Genomic DNA, 23,473 nt, shown 5'->3' with positions numbered 1-23,473 from the left:
ACATATTAAGTGATCTTTGTGTAAATAAAATAATTTGACTGTTTATTTCCATTAGGGCTATTCAGAACTATGGAGAAAGATATGCTGGTTCCGGTGGATTTGAAACAGTTGCATTCTTCAGGGCGTTTGGGGACTTTATCGGTATATTCACCCTGTCGCTGCTGATAGGCGCTATAATGGGATGCATTACCGCTCTGATATCCTTTTCTATTTAAAAAAATATTTTCATCATTTTACTTGTATTTGTAACTCACCATGAAAATAACACTGCATTGATGGAAGTAGTGCCCTATGCAAAGTTCACTATTTATAATAGACAAAGAAAATATAATAAAAGCTCTCTTTTTTTTTAAACATGACTAAATGTACTTTGCCTCAATTTATAAATTATCATTTACACTTTGTCTTGCAGTATTTTTGTTTTTTTAGTATTCTTTTTATTTAATTTTTATTATTGCGGTATTATAATACTCACCCACCTTATTCAAGTGGATTCTTTTTTTACTTTTAACATATTAAAATATCCTCACTTAAAACAGTTTCATTAAACTTAAAAATGAAATAACTTTTTTATAACCACTTTTTTTACTAATACAATTTAACCTACCGGTTTTGACAAGAACCCTGTCATCATCAGGGTTTATTTTAATTAAAAAACATTAAAATACTCTCACCAAAAACTTCCACACATTCCGTAAATATCCTAAATTAAGTTTCATTAAGCTTATTATAATGCCTCGAGCGATGTGTTACTGTATCATTTTATTTTTTTGTTCACCTATTTATATTTTTTTTATTCATCATTTATGACACAAAAGCAATTATGTACATTGCCAATCAGAAATATTTTCCTTAGCGCAATGTTCACTTGACAAAATTTACTCATGTTCGAGACTTTCCACTGCTGGAGTCGGCTCTGTTTGTCTTGATGTCCTACAGCACTTTCCTCATCGCAGAAGTTGCGGAACTTACAGGTAAATCCATTTGTTTTTCCAATGTTTATATGAACGTAGATGACTCTCCTATATCATGGTTTTCCTTTAATATGTTTGCGGAAAACCTCATATGATACGGACACTTTCAACACGGTTTCGCTCTAACAAAATCATAAATTAAGTAGATTCGGCAGTGATGAAGATTGTGAAATAAATACTACTACTCTACTTTAACCATCGCACAGGTAATTAGAAAAGTTAGAATGCCACACTCGTCTGCCCTGACACACTCTCCTAGCTTCATCTACATCCATAAATCTAGTCATTCACACCTTCCGATTACATAGACTTTTGACATGACCATATTTCAAGTTTTATTGATTTGTTTTTGCCAAGTCTTTTTTGGCCTTCTTCGTTCTGTTCTCCCGTTCCTCTCTCGTCATCCATTCGCTCCACATGTCTAAACTATACCAAAGAACCTTTCCTTATCTTTTCAATTATTCCTAACTCAGCCTTACATTCGTTTTAAACATCTTTGATTTTAATTCGATCACACATCAATCTCAACAGCGTTCATTCTGCAATCTAAAGAAATAAATAATATTTGGAGTAAGTTGAAATGTCACTGGATTTAACCCTGGGGAATAGTTATAGAAATTTTGTAGATATCTCAACAGCGATAAAGAAATTCGTGACGAGGTTATGCAAAGTAAGTACATACTAATTTTACCTAAAAATCGAAAATCATTTTTCTTCAAATCCACACAGAATGGAGCTGAAAAGAAAAATGTGAAAAGCAAATTGGCCGTCTCATCATCAAGGAAAAACTCGTCAAGCTGTGATATGAATTATATCCAGAATGTAACCTCAATATTGTCTGGGATATGAATTATATCCAGAATGTAAGCTAATTATTGTCATGTGATATGAATTATATCCGGAATGTAAGCTCATTATTATCATGTAATATGCATTATATCCAGAATGTTACCTCATAATTGTCATGTCATATGAATTATATCCAGAATGTTGTCCTCATTATTGTCATGTGATATGAATTATATCCAGAATTACATAAGCACCTTATTATTGTCACAAAACACACAACTATTATTCTCATTAACTAATTGCATTAATTGATTGCACTGCTTGCAGGAGTGGTTGCTGTCCTGTTCTGCGGCATCTGCCAAGCCCACTACACGTACAACAACCTGTCGGAAGATTCCCGACTGCGCACCAAGCAGATATTCGAGCTGTTGAACTTCCTGGCTGAGAACTTCATCTTCACTTACATCGGCGTGTCCATGTTCACGTTCCCCAAACATCACTTTGATCCTTGGTTCATCACGGCTGGATTTGTATCCTTTTAATGAAGAATTCTGTATTATTTTGCATTATGCGCCTCATATTGTTTATCAAAATGAATAATTCAATTACTCATATACAGGGCCTTTTTTTAACAAAAAAGGTTCTGGAACTCACTTCATCTGCTTTTTACTAAAAAAATATATTCAAATATCATTTAAGTATTCATTACAGTACCATATTTCATCATTTTGATAAAATATGGTATATTAAATATAGATTGTAATTACGTAGGCGCAAACATTGTTTCGTCTCATTGATTTTGAAAATTTAATAAAATAAAATAAAAATCCCTGAAAAAAGTGCCGGAACGCCGTTTCACTGTGTTACACGGAAAAAAAACCCTGCTCATATGTATCATTCTATATCTTCCAAACTGTAACTCTGAAAAATTATTTGTTAAAAAAACAGATAAACAATTTTTTGTTTTTTTTTTTGCCACATCTTTAATATATAAGAGAGTTTTTTTAATTATAAAGACGGTCAACTCCAATTAAATTTTTCTTGACGGTAATATGAACAGTTATGTGCAGCTCTCGGGCGTGCCATCAACATCTACCCACTCTCATTCCTGTTGAATCTCGGAAGGAAACCAAAAATCCCCTGGAATTTCCAGCACATGCTTTTCTTCTCAGGTAATCTCATATCATTTTCCAAACTCAGCTTTTTTTTTTTTTTTTTAATGATTTTAAACAATTCCATCTTGTCTTTTTCTTGCATACAGGCTTAAGGGGTGCTATGTCCTTTGCTCTCGCCATCCGGAACACAGTGTCTGATGTCCGTCAAGCCATGCTGACGACCACTTCGTTAATTGTTATTGCAACCGTCATCCTGCAAGGTGGAGCCACTCTTCATATCCTCAACTGGCTGAAGATACCGTAAGTGACTCCGATCAAATAAGACCATAAGTGACTAATCATGTAATACCATAAGTGACTGATCATGTAATACCGTAGGTAACTCCGATCATATAATACAGTGAGTCTGATCATGTAATACCGTAAGTGACTCTGGTCATGTAATATTGTAAGTGACTCTGGTCATGTAATACTGTAAGTGACTCTAGTCTTGTAATACCGTAAGTGACTCTGGTCATGCAATACCGTAAGTGACTCTGGTCATGTAATACCGTAAGTGACTCTGGTCATGTAATACCGTAAGTGACTCTGATCATGTCGCTCACTCCTTTCAAGAACGTCATAAATCAAAAAACTTCATTTTTCAGGAGAGCGTTTTTAAAGTTTTAAAATATAATACAATGTATTAAAAATAAATATCAAGCCACTTATTGAACTTTTTACTGTGCAACAGATCTTTTTAGGTAAAACCTGAAGGTTTTTTCTCCATTTTAAAATATTTAGTATGTTTAGAAAAATAATTAAACAATACCTTTTCTTCAAAATGCAAAAACAACACTTTCTGCCCTGTAGCGGGTAAATATTAAGTTAAAAATATGCCACTTTTGCTGGGATATAGTAAATTTTCTGGGCATTCCGAAAACGTGCACCACTGAAAATTGACGATTTTTGATTTATGACGTTCTTGAAAGGAGTGAGCGATGTGATATCCCGAGTGACTCTGATCACATCATTCTTTCTCGTATTGACTTTAATTTAATTTATAAATGGATAATTGTCAGACGGGAGGAATATCTAATTTAATATACTTAACCTATAAAGAATTGTATTAGACTCATTTTGTGTTTATAACATCCGATATGATCAATATTTTCATTAATGATTTTCTTTTGGAAAATTTGCCTTCGTAAATACGTTGTTTTCGTAATTTGTAACGAATGAAGTCACAGAAACGATGGAGTTATTTAATATTGGTAACATTGCTAAATAATTGGCATCTCTATTTGTTGATGTCTATGGTGGACCATAGACATCAACCACCACCCACCCACCCCCCTTCCCCCTCATATTTGTATAACACACATGGTAGTGTAGTGGTAAACAAACAATCCACACTACTACTATTACAGCTCTATAAATCATAGACAATAAACCATATGACATCATAAAACGTTTGATGACGGAAATTTGATGACGTATGCGAATGCACATTTTTTGTTTTATTCAAATATCTTAAGTTTAAACCTTAATATCTCCCTTTGTTCTCTACAGATTTCAATAAGAATGTTATCGTTAGCCAATAAACCAACATCGTGACAAAAATCTATTACCAAAGTTATTATTATATTTTATTTTTAATGGCTGAGTTGCTTTGTATTTTAAGTAAATCTTATTTTTTATCTGGTATTTTAGTGTTGGACTGAAAGACGAAACAGAGGCTCTGCCTTATCAGGGAGTGAGGAGCGTAAGTACACCTAAGACTCTTATAATTTCTCAGTATTTGCATTTAAACATAACTAATTCTTTTATAGAGGTATGTATATACATATGGCTTACAATAATCATTATATAACACACCAAAAAAATACTGATACTTCTCACTGCAAACTCGAAAATAACATACTTATTTTATGAACTGAAAGAGCATTAGTTTACAGATTTGATTCAGTAAATATATCTTTGCTGTGATAAATGCCTCGTATGTACATGTTATATTGCTTTTCTCAGAGAGGTATCTTTTAGACAAGCGGTTCCCAACCCTAAGCCTACTAAATAATGAAATAATATGATAGAACACTCTCCTTATCATTCATCGTTCACTTTGTGTAATATGTACCACTTTAGAAAATAATAAAAAAGTGTTATATTACCATACCACAAAGGTAAAAATGCTTTTAATTTACAAAATAACATGATTGAGTCTAAATAAAGTTTTTTTTGTAATACATAAAAGAAAACAGTGTTACTCAAACTGTATTTTAAAACACATCATTCAAACACATTTTATTAAAAACTTTGTCCTTATCTTTTTTAACTGTCTTTTTTCTATGTATGTTGGGCATATAGATGTTAAAAAAAACAATGTAATGACTTTTATAATATATCTGTGGCGACAGGGAAGAGACATACAGAGATACAAGTCTACTAGAGACTTATGCCCCTCTTCTGTTTCACCGCAGATATGTAATAGTAATCTTTAAAAAAAAAAGAAAACGACTTTTGCACTCGACACTTATTTCCTCAATACCAATGCGCCTGCAAGTACAAGAGGTTTGGGAACCCCCATTCAAGATTGTCTGTAAATGTTTGTACATTTAATACCCCATCTTGTTGACTTAGATTACTAATATACTGTTTTATCTTTACATACTAATGTTTGATTTGGTATGCCGCTCCTTCCAAAGGTTTACAACTCGACCGAAAACAATTCAGGGGTAGGTATCTGGCCACTCTACTAGTGATTAACCCCCCCATTTTGCTTTTACCTCCCTCTATGAAATCAATCGCAAAGTGTGATACGAAACCTCCCCGCTAACAAGGTCACGTGTGTTAGGTAACTAAGCTTGTACTGCGTAATTTCAGCCGTTGGACATGGGGTTACATTTGCACCAAATGGAAATTGCGAGGCGCGATAGCGATGTGGTAATGGATAACTCTAGGCTTGATTCTATTTGCTATTTCGATTGGTTTTTCTCTTTACTAGTGCAGCATGGATTTTCATTTCTCAACCCGATCTTTCTGAACCTTTTTCACCATTCATTTAAAACTTAAATATAAAATTTCAAACAATAATGATATACAATACAATCTAGATGTATACAATACAATCTAGATGTTTAAGTGTCTCAACAAAAACAAAGATTTTTTTGTTCATTAACCGTTTCATTAACCGTTACTGAACAATTTTACCCATACTGTGGGGAAAATGCTGATGCAGTATTTACAATAGAGACTATTTATTGGCACATCACAATATAATGAAAATTGCTTTTGAATATTACCAAATATCATATTCCTTTCTGATATTTACAGCGGTGAGCGAGTTGAGTCCGAGCATCCCAGGGCTAGCAATAGAATAAATAAAAGTTCAATAATTTATGACATATTCAATAGTATTATTGCTAATTTCAATACTGATCCATACACTTTTTTCGGTGAATTTAAAGATATTTCAAATTTATACTATTTATCGTAAAACAATTTGGCAGATTTCAGTTTTATAAGATTTATTCATTGCTGATAGTTGAAAGTTCAGTGTAATAAGTATATATTTGTGTCTAACGAAATGATTTTGCATGCTCTGCTGTGAATGATGCTTTTTACTAACAATCTACCTCTTTATTTTACATTTCCTTTATAGCCTTTCTGCATGTCAACTAGTGTTGTAAGCTGGAGTTCGTCGGAGGGCAATGTTAAATTACCGCCATTACATGTAGGTTATTTCATTTTTTTATTCAGAAACATTCTCCCTCTCAATATTTAATTGGTAATTCAACATAGATGAAGAATTTATTATGATAAAAATGTGGAACTCTGGACATTCACAGAACTTCTTATGACGTTAGAGTGAAAACTTTATACACTCTGTAACATTCGCCATTCTAACTACTGTATTTTACGGACCATAAGACACATTTTTTTCTTAAAAAAATGGCCTCCAAAATTCAGATGCATGTCTTACACTCTATATTAATATAAAAATATCCAGTGTTTGATTTAAAATTCCCGCTAGTTTTAAAAATGGCCGTATATTAGATGCTGCGGGAAACATCTCTATCTGGCAACATTATTGCGAAGGGAATCATACAACAAAAAATGTAATCCACTACATGTGCTTTTGTAGTACAGAAAAACATACTACAATTGTGTAATGCGATGTTGTCCGAGGCAAACACCCCCCCACTCCGACAAGAATTCCACGAGAGTCTTAAAATTCAGGGGATTTTGAAAGTCAGTTCGTTTTTATAAAATAAGAATGTACTTAAGACTGGCTTTACAATCTTATAATAAAAATGTTAAAAATTAAGGTGTGTCTTATAGCCCATAATTTCACATGATTTCTTCATAATTAACTTATAGGCAATATCTAAGCTTAAAATTAGTTTCCCTCCGTTTTTAATTTCATTCCCCTTGAAAGCATGTGTATTTTTTACATACTTTGTGTGAGAAAGGTTAATGCATGTGAGATATTTTTTTGAATTATTTCACCCGCCTAAAAATATAATTTTCAATTTTATCATACTCATTATGACTAGTTCTTTATTTGAAATATTTTGATTCTCATTCTCAAATACCCGAACTTTTCTTAGATTCATGCACTTTTTCATCTATGCTGGATTATCAATCACACCTTGGTAGACATATCTCCCAAGTGGAGTACAACCAGAATTTGTGAACAAACATCCCTAGTTTGGTGTTTCTTAAACTAGTGTAATTGGACCGAGTAACTATTGTTAAATGTCAATTCAAATATCTCATAATCGCAAAGTGACTCTATATCCAGTAAAAATGGACTAACTTATTTAAAATATCACAAGACCTCAACACTTAAAATCTTAGAATTTATATATATATTCTTATGTGTGGTCAGCATAGAGTTTGCATATTTTTACAAAAAAAAGGTCTACAAAACACCAAAGTTTAAAAACCGCTGTTCTAGTTTATTATATAATTTATTATTGTATGAATTCATGAGAAAAAAATACTTTATTTTATTTTCAAATCTAAAAATGAATACATTTATGCCAAACTAATTGTCAATTATATATAGATATTGTCGGTTTGATCCATAAAGTGGTAAACTTCATCCGGGCTTACTTTACAAGAGATTGGAAAAATATATAAATTATCAAGTATTATTTACTGATTCTAAAAAACACTGTTGTGTGCTATGTATAAATAAGAATACAAAAAAGTTTATTTTTGGAATTCATAAACTTGGCCCAGTGGTTAGATTGTTGCATTTTTTCCGCTCTTCTATAAAGTAAGCCCGGGGTGTCAATTCCATACTAAAGTTAACGCGTTAACAACGTTGTTTATTTTAATTAACACATTGCTTGCAGTGCAATTCGTTAAAGAGATGTAATTTGACGCGGGCAATATTAGATGGCATCGAAAAAATAATGACAGAAAGGAATCGATAATATTTTTGTATTATAGTGATACCTATATGCTATATAGCAAAGCAAACATGGCAAGAAATTAAACATTTAAGTATTTTTTTTTATATGAAATTGAAGGCAGCCGAAATGTGCACATAACCACAGTATACGGTTTATGAAATGCAGAAATATTTGTAAGCCGCAAACAATGTGTTTAATTTTAGTTTTTTTTTAAATTTCGTTTCTTAGACTTCTACCTGTTGTCGATCAGATTTATCAGAAAGTTTATATATCGAAATGAAAATTAATGAGTATCGTTTTTTACTGAATAAAAGTAAAATTTAATTAATCTACACTACGAAGTTGGCTTTTAGTATGTAATCGACGCCCTCATAAAGTTATCCACTTTTTAGATTAAGCTGAGAGTATGTATTTTTTCTAACAATATAATTAAATAGATCTATGCCTTTAACATATAATGTAAGTTAGATTCACCCTATTTTGAATAAAAATATCATGCCTCTTTTAAAACACACTATGTATTTCTAAAATACTGTCTTCATTTTTAATTTTTAAAAAAATTGTAAAGGTTTAAAAATTGCTTTGGTTTATTTGTAAATGCACAAAATTATAGTGTAGATTTTTTAAACACTACTTTAATTTCACATTGTTTTTAAAATATTGCACTTTTTATGCATTGTGTTGAGTGCCAATTTGTGACTTACACTAGTATAACTGCACGTTCCATATAGATAAGTCATTGACTCATTTATATTCCGCTGCATTCTTTTAACACATTCTACTAATAAAATGCATGGACCATATTTATACACAATAAGAGATGATAGAATTCAATTTAAAATTATAAAAGCGAATTGAAAACTAATTTTTATTGGTTTTAAAATGCAGACAATGTTTATAGTCTGCGCCTCAATAATAAAAGCATTTTAAAAAATATAATCAATATTTGAAGCACTTATTATGTGATTTCCGATTTTATAGCTTTCAAAATAATTTCATTATAAAATCACCGTATATCTTTTTATGTATCTTATCATACTAGCTTATATGTATATACATAGGAAAAACTTCAACGTAAACAAAATTCTAAATAAAAGAAAATTCAGAATTTGTTAATTCTGTGATATACAATAATCACACATTTTATAAAAAATATCTTTATGTGTTTATTATTACACACACATATTGGGGAGAGCTTAAACTAAATTATTTACAAATATTAGGAGAAATAATTTTAAAAATAAAAGCAAATTACAATAACTTTCCATTAATAAATACCCAATCAAATTATTTATCCAAAATATCATTATTTAATAACTTATTAATTTAAATATCATGTTAAATGTTCCCATTTATCCATCCCTGATTCCTTCGTCTGTAACTGCCTATCAACACAAAAATTAGGCACTTGACATCGTTACCCGTTACCCAAGCCATGCTAATCGACAAATATTAGAATTTTTTGTTACGTACATAATTGAAGAAGAAACTATTTGTTTCAAAACCGGTCAAAATCACCATTAAGTTTTGATAAGATACATACGAGTACATATAGTGATTTTATAGCAAAGTTATAATTTAACAAGCATTAGAAAAATAAACATTCTGAGGTACTTTTTTTCCTGTTTTTGAAAAACTCTTTTGCTAATATTTCAATTAAACTAGATCAGCACTCAAACATTATTTTAATATCTTTCAATTTTCTCAAATAATCAAATGATCTTTTATAATTTATTAAAACATAATTAGTCTAACCCCAAAGAGTAGTGACTATATCAATTCCTTTATTTTATAGAAATTTATTATCATTATTATTTATTTTTCTATTTGATGTCGGTGCTTAATGTTGGAATGGTTGAACTGTCCATTTATTCACCACTCTATTTCCTATATTACAAACTTATCTATGGAATTGACAAAGGAGCCATATTCAAATATATGACATTTTTAAATAATTCTTTAGCCAAGTGTCTGTATTTTCTATAAAGAAGCACCACGAAATACTGTCAAGTCCTATCTTTTAATTGCAAACAACTTACAAAGCTGACCTAAAAAATCAATGTAAAATAAGCCAGCAAATGAGTCCGCGTCGTCATGATTAGTCCCCTGAAAGCAGACCATAATGAAAGCTGTCCCACCCCATTCCCAGATCTGATTCAGAAGCGTCTAGGCTTCCTGACAGACCTTTTGCAAAGCAATTTATTTCATTTTTTTATGAACTAAAATTTATAGAAATTGTGAAAGAAAATTATATCCCGATTTTACTGTCAAATTACATTTAAAAGTTTTAAATATCCCTTTCACTGCAATGTAAATAAATATACGTTTGTAAAAGCACCACCAAATTTTCTAGAAGTGCCCCGGTGTAGGCAGTGAAAGTAGTTAATTGGTTCAGTTTAGTCAGCTAGCAGCAGCTGAAAGCGGACCAAAATTGCATATGAGGCTATCAGTTACATTTTTTACCGTTTCTCAGATAAGTTTGTAAGGTAAGAAGAGAGTGCTGTAGGAGTTACAGCCGTTCTGTGCGTGTTTTACCGCTGGTGTTGATTAGGAACCGAGCAGTCGCCGCACGTCGGGAGGCGGGGAGAAGGCGGTGCTGGCGCGGGTGTGGGGGGGGCTGGACTCCAAGTACCTCAAGCCGCTGCTGACGCACGCGCGCCCCACGCTGCTGGACACGCTGCCCGTGTGCTGTGCCCCCCTCGCGCGCTTGCTGACCACCACCCAGCAGATGACACAACCGGTAAGTGTATTCAAAATCACACGTACTAACCTCTCCGGGAGTACAATACTTTGGTGTCTGACTTTCTCTGGGGAGTGGGTACTTTTTACATGAAATTTTTTATTTTTTTTTTCACAAAATGTATGTATTATGAAGATGGAAATTATGTAAAAATAATAAAGAAAGTTAAACTCACCATCTCTAGGTTTTATTTTATGACATAATTACATACAGATATCCACAGATGTCATTGCTATACGAGTTACATCACACCAACTGACAGCCGGACTTTGAGGAAAATTTACACTGACGCTCATTTATGTCCGGAAAGGTAAAAAGTTTTTTTTATCAAGGGTCAATTTTAATGTCTCTTTTGGGATACACCAAAAGTCTGCAAAATCACAAATATATTTTTTTTCATTGTACTGTATATATTTTAGTAATGTGTATTTTAAAAATTCAATTATAAGCTCTATTTAAAAAAAAAATTTAAGTCTCTTTCCGGAACCGTTCTCTGATTAACTGTTCCCTCATTTCCACCTTTTTCACCTATTCTGATCTTGTAACGTGCTGCTTCTTAACATTGAGTTGACAAGAAATTTGTAATATATATTCAAAACATCTAATCCAGGCACAGACTATTGTCTTATAAGCAGTTACCATCCATTAGGCTTCACCCTCAATGCACATTAAATGTATTACCAAGATTCTAATTTGTATACTTAATTTTTACAGGATAGCTCAATGAGACGCACAGATTCTGATTCAGATCTCTGTATAGAAGACTCCATGACAGACATACGTCGTGGTCCTCGGGTAAGTTCTTCAAATATTTATTTTTGCCGCTTAAATTTGCATACAATCTGTCAGCTTGGATATTCAAATTGTAGTCCAGCATGCATGTGTATACATAAATATTTTTAAGCTTTTGTGTCAATATTCTAATATATATTTTTTTAAATAAAAATATATGTATTTGTGTTCTTATGATGTACACAAAGCATGTACACAAAATTTATTTCATTGTTTCATTTGTTTTTAACACGTTTTTTTCGGCCGTTTTTTTCATTGATCCACGCAGCAAAATTATGTTTTACGTAAAAAAGCTGTGTCTTCTGAACTACTGATAATATTTCAATAAAATTTTGAGTATCTTACCTTCGATGAAACCCTGTTTATTATGATCTTAATGCATTTTTTTTATATTTCTGGACTGCATTTTTGTTGATATGTAGTAATTTTAAGCAAGTCTAACATAATATGTATATATGTTTTGTAAAATACGAAACAAAAAACACAAATATTATTTCAAAGTATCATATTGTTGAAAACAGTTCCCTTCAAGTAATGGTACACAGAATTTACACATATTGGGTTTCGCTACGTCCTTTGTGTACTATTTCCCCTACACGCTCTCAAAAGCTGGTGCTGATTAACCAAGATAAAACTTGTAATGAGTGATGTGCGATCTAATTGAAAAATCAAATTCAATAACGACTTCTTAAAAAGATACTGTTACTTAAGTCAGTTTTTGGATTCTATCGATTGAAGGTAATCACATCAATCAATTTGGTCGCGTAATGCGTATTTTTAGTTCCTGATATTTTTGGCAATTTCGCATAAATAATCTAAGCTGGAAAGAAATATGAACCAAAAAAATCTAACAAATACTATCCTAATCAAGTAACCGAAAAAGTAACAGTTACCGCTTAGTCACATCTCTATTTGTAACCCACCTCTAACTGTACAACATGTCCTTAGCCTTTCCCGATTCTCCTACTAATTGTATAAGTAGTATGAAAATACAAAAAAAGCATTTAAGCTAAAAATTGTAACACAAACAATGTGTTACAATTTTTTTCAACTGTCAACAAATTGAATGTGTTAAGAAATAGCTTAAGCACTTTGGTGTTTATTTTTAAGAATATAAATACATGCATGAAATACTTGCATAAAGCTCATACTTTATGAAGATAATAGGTTAAAAAATATTAGACGTTTGTTTATTGTATTCATATCTATATTCAACTGTGCATATCTATCACTCTCTCCTGTGCCAATTGTCATACTTAAAATAAAAGGAATTTAAAAAAAATTATCTACTGGCTTTTAAGCGGTTTTATTAACAAACAAACAAAAGAGTTGTCAGTCTGATTCGTAATAATCTTGCTTTTTTTTCTTGTTTGCACATTCAGAATTAAATGTTTGCGCATAAAGAAACTTATATGATGTGTACCTTCCAATACTTACCATCTCCTCGCAATCTTATTTATTAGCAGAAATTAAAAATGAATAATAATAAAATACATGAAATATTGAAGACCTTTCTGAAACAATCCATTGTCTTCTCAAATTGAAAATGACTTGCAGTCGAAATTGAATGGGAGTGGAAATGGCGGGTGTTGCTTGGTATGTCGGTAGTGTCGATGACTTTTTACTTTTTATTTGCAGTTATTGTTTTTAATTGATTTACTTTTTCTTGCAGAATGAATCAGGGAATCTAAATGGAAATGTTTAACTTGGAAGTACTATGTGTGTGATTGCTTATTTAGTTCCGAGCTACTCCATGAATGTTATGTTAGAGAAGAGTAATGTAATGTGACTTTTCTAAATGTAATGTGTTTGTTGGGTGCGGCCAGTCGGAGCCCGTGGACACCCGGGTGAGTATGGAGGGCTTCACCGGGAGCAACATATAACCGCTACACGTACTTGGCTGTGAACATGACGTTCCACTAAACTAGGAACGCGACTACATTGCTACGGCGACTTAGCTGTATCGAGCTTAGCTCCCTAAATATAATAGCGTCATAAGTGTATGTTTTCAATTTTGCATTAATTCGTGTCATATTTATTTAGTTACAAAGTCAAAACTTCATTTAAACTCTGTAAAAGGTATGTCAAAAATTTAATAAAATATGTAGCTTTGCGAGTCGTAGTTTTCATACTACTTTGTACTTAACATTTACGGATACTGTTTAACGGCAACGTTTATTAGGAATAAACATTGCCAAATAAAGATTAAAAAAGGTTAGAAACCTTTGGAAAAATTGTGTTGAGATTTAATCGAATCTTCTGGTTTGTTTTTGACTGAATATGGTTTTGAAGCATTCAGAAATAAATATTTTAGTTTAATTATGTTGTTATGATTATTGTTTTACGTAAACTGATTGTGATCAATGTATTTCTTAAGATTAACAGTGATATTATCTTATATTTACGTTGTACAAAATAGTTTTGAACTATGTTGGAAAAAAAGACAGTAAAAGTTCTTGTTTATTTTATTTATTATTTGTTATTTTTCTTTAAATAAATTTATAAAATACATATTATGTAAACTTTTAAATAAAAGTTTTATTCGAAAACACACATCTTTTTATTGAAAACACCCAATCCTGTAGTAACAACATCTAATATCATATACTGTTTAATACATCGATAAAAAATATATAGTTGGAATAATTCGGCATATTATATGAAAATAATAATTAACAGTCAAAGCAACTCTTTTTTTGAGTATTTTGGAATAAGAATAAGCTAAACGCCAAAGTTGATTAATTTTCATATTTATATGTATCATATATGCAACTTACAAAAATCCAGGCAAATGGCTGTTGGATAGTGAGCAGAATGGTGATTTACACGAGTGTATAAAGTGGCCATTTGAGTCGGCCCGTAACAGGTCATAAGTCAAGTAAATGCCTGGACTTCCAGACTACCTTCTCATTAAAATTAGTATTTTGCCTCTATTGAGACATCTTATAATATATCTTATTATCTGAGGAATCAATTTTCTTTAAGCTGAACTTTCAAAGCATCTTTCACTTCATCCGAAGACTTGAACGGTGTTCCGTGGCCCGGAACGATCCAGTCGCAGAGGTTGGCGACCATCGAGCGGTGTTTCCTCTGCAGATCGGGAGATTCGCTACCAGCTTCAATCCATATCTTAGGATCTTGAATATCATTGAAACATTCGAAAAGATCTCCTGTAATAAATTTAATAAAAATATTGATATAAATAATATAAAGACGTTTATAGTAGTCTTGCGGCAAACACTCTCTTATGGTAGAGAAAGTCCAAAAGTAGTTTCTGAGATATCTCTACATGAGAGAGTACGGCTATTATCCTTGGCTCTACCCGACCGAGTTTCTCCTACGCATTTTTATCCATTGTTGCGCGGTATGATCGATAATCCTGAAATTATTCGGAACATTGGTCTGTTTGTTCCCGATAGTTACCTAAGACAGCGTCAGCATAGATTGTTTCACATTCCTATACACAGGACCAACCTGCTGATGGTTATGCCTGTAGAAAGAGCTACTGCTATGTTGAACAATATCTCATTGGATATTGATCTGTTGTCCATCCATGTGTCTGAGGGAGTTTTCCGAAGCGGGATTCTTCTACACCTTCAGCAATAGTATTCTTGCTTATTTTCTATTTTTGTTAATGTATACGATTTAAATTTAAGTTTGTTATGTGTATGTTAACTATAAATAAATAAATTGAATTGAAAAAACTGATGTAAAGTATGGAATTCCAGCCTGAAGCACTTATTTTTGCCAGTAAAATACATAAGGAATGGGCTCAAACTCCAAACGGTTTACCTGTTATTGCAAATGTTTCTTCTTTTTCAGTGCGGACCACAACAGTAATGTCACTTAATGTGTGGCCAGGGGTGGGTATGATATCTATGTGCTCATCAATTTTGTATGGTTTTCCTGAAAAATTTCATGCCAAAAATGTATCAGTACTCGTCCCCTAGAATAAATAATAATAAATCATCCTTCATTTGCTTTAAAGTAGCGGATGGAACCAATTTGAATAATATTCAATTGATGCTATAACTCAATTAATTTATGACTCATGAAAAAATCAAACATATAGAACCATATAACTTTTTTAGTTAAACACCATTTAAAAAAATACATGCATAGAAAAAGTCCAGATTATTCATTCCTTAAGACTGTTGTAGATTAGAAGTGTTATGATTATAACTAATTTGGTATAAAATACAGACAATAAAAATTTGTCAATTCCATTTAAAAAGAACTTTTTGAATGTATAAACTGATGCGCATCGATGTTTCTAAAGTAATGTGTATTTTATGTTATTTTTTCTTCTCTAGTTATTATATCTGGATTTTTAAGTGACTTTGATATTTTTTAAATTTAGAATTAACATTTCCCTGAATTATATAAAGTTTTGTAAGAAAAATCAGATACAGATTCAATTTTAAGGTCGGTATGCAACAAATTTTTCAAAATGAATGAATAGTAAATGCAAAAAATAAACTATCAAATGTGCTCAGGTTTATTTTCTGAAATACAACCGTTATTCAGGCATAAACATGATGGGAGCTGAGCACAAAGTGGGCACACGCTAGGCATGTTCTTAGCACAAAATAGTTGGCACATATGGACAGGCTAAGCGTGTTCTTAGCACTAAATGGTCGGCACATATGGACACGCTAGGCGTGTTCTTAGCATATGTTAATGGATTTCAGAACTGCATTAGTTTCAAAATAATAACAAAGTTGATGTTTTACCTTCATCGAACGGATGCCAAAAATATGTACTTTTGAAGGATATTGAGAATCCAACAATATGTTTGGCATTCAAAAACAAATTGTTGTTCCCAATATGATCGGAGTGTCCGTGTGTGCAGATCACATAATTTATATCTTCCGGTAGGACATTGTGGTCGGCCAAACCTACAAATAATAAAACTATAGTAATCCCTCCTCAATATTGTTTAACGACATCAAAACAAATTACCCAAATCATAAGGAAGACATATTGACACGGTATTCACTCGATCTTCAGCTGCATTAAGGCAAGGTGATTTAAGAGTATAGAATTAGAATATATTTTGCAGGATACAGATGACGTAATTCAAGGTTCTTAATTCGCCTTAGCTGATAAAAACATGTGTTGTTTTTCTGAATTTGAGTATCAAATTTAAGAAAGATATTGGAATCTTAAAACACCCCCCAGCAATATAACAGACGATTTCAATTTTATAAAAATAGCTATCATCACCAGTCAAAGTAAGTATGGATGGTACAAATGGATTTGTCAAAATTTTTGCTAAACAAGGATGCGTTTGATAAGTGACGCCTTGAAGGGGAGAATTTGTAGGCTGACAAATTTCCTTATGATTTTTTTTAGTTTAATTTCTTAATCTTTGTCAAATCCTACGGCGGCGAAACAACTGAATTTACCTTTAATAATGACGTCTTTGTCCCAAGCTGTCATTGTATCTGTGATTATATTAAAAGGCCCTTTGATTAGAGTACAAGAACAATTTGCTTCCATTTCTGTGCAATCGTCATTTATGCTAGAATATCCTTCAGCCAGTATATGAACAGAGTAACCCTTTTGAGGGTTCGCAACTTCAGATGCCATGATTTTGTAACAACGTAAAATAAATATACTATAATTAAACCGAAATATTGAAACACCAATGTAAATAAACAATGAAGAATTATGTTAGCGTCAAGTAGCTTCACTGGAATGTATATATATTTCGTCACACTTATAAGAAAATCACTTTCAACGATCGAGGAGACGAGAGGCGTTATACACCGCAAACTGACAATGTGTCAATTTTTAAATATTTTTTTATTTTTGACATATAAATCCATAAATTTAAAAAAGTCTATGTTTTGTAGAATCTATGGTTAGATTTACACAGTATGTAGGTACTTTCTAATGGCACTTTGAAATCATTATCGTTTTATACTTTTATCTTTATCTAAAGTGACCTTTAAAACATCTCATGATCAGGTATGCCAAATACTTGAAAGTGGTCAGGTAAAGAGTCGTAAGAATTGGCGGGTATGTATGAGGAGACGCATGAACGTGGAAGAGGCGAAGAATGTTTGCAAAGACAGAGTGGTGTGGCGTTCTATTCTCTCTGTCTACCCCTGCGGGAAAGCGGCGTGATGGTTAGTTAGTTAGCTAGTTAGTTAGTGACCTAAATTGACATAAAGCGAAGCCAAATAAAAAATAATATTAAAAACGGACATAATGATATTTAGACATTTCTTTATTTTTTATTCCAGCTCATTCAGTATCTCCCAATTTTCATTTGGTTATTCTGGCCAATTAATTAAAATAATTCAGTGGCACAACAGCGAGACAAATAGATAAGCCATAATATAAGACACCCAAACCTGCTTCTTAGGATTGTGGAAGGCATGTGCGAAGGCACACAAATTACAAAGGACGACCCTTTCTTCAATCTATACGAACCAAATAATCTCCGACATGCATTGTAGCGGATACGCCGAGTTGAAGAGATGAACGGAGGATAAAGAAGAGTTGAGACAGACCATAAAAAAAGCAAACCAATCATCACAAAGATTGTAACCCATGAAGAAAAATATTATTTAGGTATTGTTCCAACCTTAGCTTTTCAAGTAGGTTCAATGGTTACAAACTAAGCTCAAATATAATCTATGGTTACATATATGTCAAATGTCAGTTTTGTGTTTTCTTTTGTGGTTGGTTTTTATAGACCACTGTTTTGATTTGTATGGTTTGCCATTTATTTTCATAAAAGTACTTCAACTTACCTATAATTCGTAACAGGACCATCGAAGACGCTTTAATTTTGTGCTAATACTCTGATCAATTAAATTTAAGCATATGGATTGTTTTAAACATCTATCTTTGATTTTTGTAACTTTGTGTTCTCCACCGGACGATGCTCATTGACAACTTGTTATAAATGTTATTTTTTTAAACTCACAATGAATTACACTTCGTATCACGGGTTTTTCAATTTAACAAAAACTTGCAGAGCTTGTTTGTGTGGCCAGGAACAGCTGCAAAACATTCCTGAAGATGTCTTCTCATATTGTACATCGGTAAATAATTTCATATCTATGTATTTATTTGAAAGAAAACATTCCGTTAGATGATTTGTTTAAACTTTTTGTCGGTATTTATATTCGTAAGTTAATTTTGTTTAGTAGCACAACCAGTTTCAATACCCGCCGATCAACATGTAATATATTTTGTGCAAATTGGCTGTTAATAAAGAAAAGAAATGCCTTTTTTTTAGAGTTTTCCTCGGTCTTCTTCTGCGTCTATTTCAAATTGTATTCGCCTTATTAATAACTGATCTTTCTTCAGTCATTTGATTCGCATGCTCAAACCATCTCAACACATCTTTGCTTATCTCAGCTTTACATTATTTCCTTATATCACCATTGAAATATCTATCTGAGAATTATTTATCGATCACATTCTGAATTCATTAGGTCTAATTTCATCCTTTTTTTGCCAACTCCACATGCTTCACTTTCATGTATTACAGTTAGTTATCTCTCTAGATTTTATAATTTTGGATATATTTTTAAGAAGACCCAACATGGTGTTTGAAAGAAAGTTCTGCGACCAATGGTTTAAAAAAATATGCAATTGATTATATTTTTCATTATTTGAATCCTTTTCAGGTGACCCTGTGTGATGGACTCCCTAAAGCGTTATGCCAGCTCTGCACGGAGCTGCTGAACCGGCTCTACTACTTCAAGCAGCAATGCATCCGCTCCGACAGTCTGTTGAAGCAGCACGTCCTCCAGGCTCAGGTGCCCCACAGTCTCTGATCCGCCCCTGTAGTCGCCATTCGGCCAAAAATGCTAATTCACTTTATCAACCCGTTGCAGCTTGTCAAACAAGAGGAAGACAGAGCCGCAGAGGGCCGAGAGAAGTGCCAAACCTCCCGACATAATCTTATTCTCTTAGAAGGCCCTCCATCAGAAACTACGGAGCAATCTCATAATTTTACGAAAAGCGAATATGGTAAAAGTTCAATATCATCCATGATAAATGTTTAAGAAAATGTTATAACTGTCACTATAAAAAAATCTAACTAACTTACTAATCATCATGCAGGCATGGTAGACATGGCATTATAATGAATATATATATATATATATATATATATATATATATATATATATATATATATATATATATATATATATATATATATACATACATATATATATATATATATATATATATATTTTTACTTCGTGTTACCTAATTTTTAATTATTAACGGCAGATTACCTCATTTTTGTTATTTATCATGTTTCGAAGCCTTCCTGTAGCTTAATTTAAGTTTGTATCGCTATTTTCAGGTTCACCCAGTTCTTCTACACCCGTTAATATTGATATCAATGTAAGAGAAGACAGTGAAATTTCAAAGAATATGTAAGTATGTACATATTACTTTCTGGCCAGGTGGCCTGTGATACTCTGCTTTTGTAATGTTACAATATATAACAACTGTGTCATTGATTGACTTTAAGAGAGAAGAAAAGAATGAAAAAGAACAGCCGAAGGTCTAATTCTAGTACAATGCTTTACTGCCAGAAATGCGACAAGTCATTTTACAAATACGTGAAATTAGAAGCACATATGAGAAAACATTTTGGTATGAAGGTAATTCTAACTGTACTTATGCAATGTTTATTTATCTACAACATTTTTAGGTGTGTCCAAATCCTTGTTCACAGATCTGAGTTTCTCCATTTCGGAGTTATTTTTACATTTTGACATCTCAACATAGATGAAGATCTCATCATAGGTTAATAAATTAATCTGGCCAAATTATAAGCTGCATAAAAAATAAAAAATTCAGGCATCTCTCCGTATGTAAAAATAATCCGGTTAGGATCTTGCATACATCTAAATAAAAAGGTCTCTGCTAAATAAAAGCTTTCTCAAACCAACCATAGATAGGTCCAGTGAACTCACGCATAAAGCGTCATGAGATATACGCTATATGTAAATTTGAAAATTGTGGTTGTGAATTATGGGTCAAGTGGTGAATGTTACACATGCGTAAAATGATTGACTAACCAGCCTATGACAGGCTTTAAACCCTGTAAATACCCAGACGTCCATACTCTTCATCTCTGAAACCTTCCGCCATATTCCCAGGTCTGGTATAGAATCTCTTGGTTTTCATTTGAACCCATCCATACAAAAAATAATTTATAAAAAACCTCATGCAAAATTCAAAATTCTTCTTCATCTATGTTGATATGTCCAAACGTTTATTTATTTTTTGCTACTTTTCGGATACTAAAATTTGATCAAGCCAACAAATAGTCAACAATCTCTGTATCTCCGCTTGTAGTTCCGCTGTTTGTAACATTCTTTTGTCCCTTTAATCTTCCAACTGATCACTTATGCTTTGTCACATTAGACATTCCTTTAAATGTCATTTAACTGCAATTAATTTATTATTATTACAGCCAGACTCGACAATTAGCTGCAGCCAATGTGACAAGAAATTCACTACAGAAAAAAATCTGAAAAGCCATCTCAGAGTGCATACTGGAGAAAGAAAGTATAAATGTAGGACCTGCGGGAAGGCTTTTGCTTATCTGAACGTACTCAAGAATCACGAACGAGCTCATGCGGGAATAAAGAAATACATTTGCCATCAGTGCGGCAAGAAGTTTGTCCAGCTGACCAATTTGAATGTAAGTGCTCCATTAGAAAAATGCCTGTTTACAAACACCAATTAATTAATAATCTTCAGTTTCCCCACTATAAACGCGGAGACTGACCGGAGCATTTCGTCGTAACGTAACACGTTACGATGCGAGCATTCAGATAGTCAGTACTTTTGAGCTGAGTGCTCCATCCATAGTTTCGGGTGCTCGGTGATGCTCGCCGCGAGCGATGTTACGACGTTATGTTACGACGAAATGCTCCGGTCAGTCTCCACCTTAAAATGTTATAAAATGCAATAATTACCTCAATATTTTATAAACTGAAGTGCAAACTGTGTTTCGGATGAAAATGCTTGTCATCTGATGTATATATTCCATGAGGGGAAAGAAATACGAATCAGATTACATGGAAATGTCCAAAGAAAATGCAATATAGGAAGGAAACGCATCTGCTGGCTTGAGAGTTTTGATGATCGGTTCCACTGAGTCATATTCAGAGTGGCCACTGATAAAAAGATAGCCATGATTTAATAAACTCTCTCTGTTGAGCGGTACAATAAGAACTGTATATGTATACAGTAAATAGTAAACGGGCTGAAAGAGGATGAAGGTGGTCGTGATAAAATATAAATATTATTTTTAATGACTACCTAAATGTACATGTTTTACATTTTTACTGCATGCTATCAATTATCAATACTGCAAGAATTCATATTTGCTTGTAAGAGAAACTCTTACTTTTTTTGCAATCTCTTTTATAGTTTTACATTTTCTGTTACAGAGTCACCTACTTCAGCACAGCGGAGAAAAGCCATATACTTGTGAGTCTTGCGGGCGCCGCTTTGGGCAACCTTCCCAGTACAAACTGCACTTGTTACGCCACTCCGGAGTTAAGAACTTTGCATGCTCTCTGTGTCCTCTCAGGTAGTAGATGCTTGTCAAGTGTATTTTAACTGATACAGTCCAGAGGGTATATGTAGACTTGTCAAGCATGGACAAAATCAACATTATATTTAAATGTAAAAATAAAACACTTGTATGAGACCAGTTTTTGAGTTTATTTATGAGTTTCAACCAGTTTTAAGAACTACAGATGTTTTCATCAACAGGTTAAAATACAAACTCATATTTTCATAACATTGTTTGTATTTTCACTTGTTGATGAGTTCTCTACTCATCTGTTGTTCTCGAAGCTAGTCATGTTTACATTAACACATCGTTTGCAGTCGGTTTTTTCATCAACCCTGACACTAATTATATTCAGTCTGTTGCCCAACCTAAGTATACTAATCACACGTAACCGCAAACCCAATTCTGATCTGTACAATATGTTATGTCACGCTCTACCAAAAATTGGCAAATAGAACTCTTATAAGCGTCTCTCTCTCCAACTCCACTCTCTACCAACAGCATTTAGAAGATGCTTTTAAGCGTTTCCCGCAAACAATGTGTTAATATATGCATATACATATTTTAAAATTCAAATCATATTATTCCATTTCAATAAATGATAACATTACATTCACAAGTAACCATCTTGTAGTTCTTACCAGGGAGAAATTGGAAGTGTAGGTCACCTGAGAATAAATGTTCCATCTTTTGTTAACAGATTTTTCACAAATGCTAATTTACAAAAACACATGGGAGCACACTCCGACATCCGTCCCTATCCCTGCAAAGTTTGCGACAAGCGGTTCAAGACTCGGTCATATCTCACCGTGCACAACCGCAGTCACACGGGCGAGCGGCCCTTCGCTTGCACCCTGTGCCCCGCCACCTTCGTGTCAGGAAAGGAGCGCCGGGTGCACGTGCGCGGGCAGCACGCCCCGCCCGCAGGGGGCCCCGCCTGGCCATACGCGGCCCCCGCCCCGCCCAGGACCGGGCCCTGACTCCAGCTTTCTGCCCCAATCTATTTGCCAATTTATTGAAATTGTGCTGTAAATAAATACTTGTCTGAAAATATTCGCCTTTTGTAAATAAAATTATTTAAAAAGTAC

General features: G+C 33.0%; 3 protein-coding genes across 9 annotated transcripts in view; 2 read left to right on the top strand and 1 right to left on the bottom strand.

Moving 5' to 3' along the window:
• Nhe3 (Na[+]/H[+] hydrogen exchanger 3) overlaps nucleotides 1-14,361 on the top strand; it is a 24,127-nt gene extending 9,766 nt beyond the window's left edge. The window contains exons 5-15 of one of the 6 annotated variants that reach the window (XM_088256502.1): nucleotides 56-197; nucleotides 869-974; nucleotides 2,091-2,293; nucleotides 2,824-2,935; nucleotides 3,025-3,178; nucleotides 4,571-4,622; nucleotides 5,563-5,592; nucleotides 6,519-6,590; nucleotides 10,832-11,020; nucleotides 11,735-11,815; nucleotides 13,485-13,669. In XM_088256502.1, the coding sequence (XP_088112628.1) occupies nucleotides 56-197; nucleotides 869-974; nucleotides 2,091-2,293; nucleotides 2,824-2,935; nucleotides 3,025-3,178; nucleotides 4,571-4,622; nucleotides 5,563-5,592; nucleotides 6,519-6,590; nucleotides 10,832-11,020; nucleotides 11,735-11,815; nucleotides 13,485-13,517 (1,174 nt within the window). In that variant the 3' untranslated portion in view covers nucleotides 13,518-13,669. Of the gene's footprint in view, nucleotides 1-55; nucleotides 198-868; nucleotides 975-2,090; nucleotides 2,294-2,823; nucleotides 2,936-3,024; nucleotides 3,179-4,570; nucleotides 4,623-5,562; nucleotides 5,593-5,740; nucleotides 5,801-6,518; nucleotides 6,591-10,831; nucleotides 11,021-11,734; nucleotides 11,816-13,484 lie in introns of all 6 variants that reach the window. The other 5 variants (XM_088256511.1, XM_088256521.1, XM_088256530.1 and 2 more) reach the window with 5 other exon arrangements.
• LOC148313789 (metallo-beta-lactamase domain-containing protein 1) lies at nucleotides 14,349-18,698 on the bottom strand. Of its 2 annotated transcripts, none has more exons than XM_088256563.1 (4): nucleotides 17,221-17,628; nucleotides 16,546-16,710; nucleotides 15,605-15,718; nucleotides 14,349-14,982 (listed from the first exon to the last, which is right to left on the bottom strand). In XM_088256563.1, exons 1-4 carry the CDS (start codon nucleotides 17,402-17,404, stop codon nucleotides 14,783-14,785), a joined length of 663 nt encoding a protein of 220 aa, XP_088112689.1. In that variant the 5' UTR covers nucleotides 17,405-17,628; the 3' UTR covers nucleotides 14,349-14,782. The 2 variants fall into 2 exon arrangements, with proteins under 2 accessions (XP_088112689.1, XP_088112698.1); XM_088256572.1 differs by lacking the exon at nucleotides 17,221-17,628 and adding an exon at nucleotides 18,577-18,698 and having other exon boundaries at nucleotides 14,641-14,982.
• Nucleotides 18,497-23,473, top strand: LOC148313788 (uncharacterized). Its single transcript, XM_088256553.1, has 8 exons — nucleotides 18,497-18,870; nucleotides 19,462-19,593; nucleotides 19,672-19,807; nucleotides 20,151-20,223; nucleotides 20,322-20,454; nucleotides 21,273-21,503; nucleotides 22,258-22,400; nucleotides 23,086-23,473. The coding sequence occupies exons 1-8, from the start codon at nucleotides 18,754-18,756 to the stop codon at nucleotides 23,363-23,365; spliced, it is 1,245 nt and encodes a 414-aa protein (XP_088112679.1). The 5' UTR covers nucleotides 18,497-18,753; the 3' UTR covers nucleotides 23,366-23,473.

The sequence above is a fragment of the Brachycentrus maculatus genome, unplaced genomic scaffold, assembly GCF_059751285.1.
Source record: "Brachycentrus maculatus isolate JH-2025_06_01 unplaced genomic scaffold, ASM5975128v1 h1tg000005l, whole genome shotgun sequence".
Lineage (NCBI taxonomy): Eukaryota > Metazoa > Arthropoda > Insecta > Trichoptera > Brachycentridae > Brachycentrus > Brachycentrus maculatus.
This window is presented reverse-complemented; position numbering and strand designations above follow the sequence as displayed.

Bases quoted from the DNA above. Each gene is read 5' to 3' on its own strand.
- LOC148313789 (XM_088256563.1), bottom strand. From the start codon at position 17,404: ATGGCATCTGAAGTTGCGAACCCTCAAAAGGGTTACTCTGTTCATATA. The intron at 16,711-17,220 runs GTAAATTCAGTT...TATTATTTGTAG, and splicing joins CAAAGACGTCATTATTAAAG to GTTTGGCCGACCACAATGTC. The intron at 15,719-16,545 runs GTAAAACATCAA...GAAATTTTTCAG, and splicing joins TTGGCATCCGTTCGATGAAG to GAAAACCATACAAAATTGAT.
- LOC148313788 (XM_088256553.1), top strand. From the start codon at position 18,754: ATGAATTACACTTCGTATCACGGGTTTTTCAATTTAACAAAAACTTGC. The intron at 18,871-19,461 runs GTAAATAATTTC...AATCCTTTTCAG, and splicing joins TCTTCTCATATTGTACATCG to GTGACCCTGTGTGATGGACT. The intron at 20,224-20,321 runs GTAAGTATGTAC...ATTGACTTTAAG, and splicing joins AGTGAAATTTCAAAGAATAT to AGAGAAGAAAAGAATGAAAA.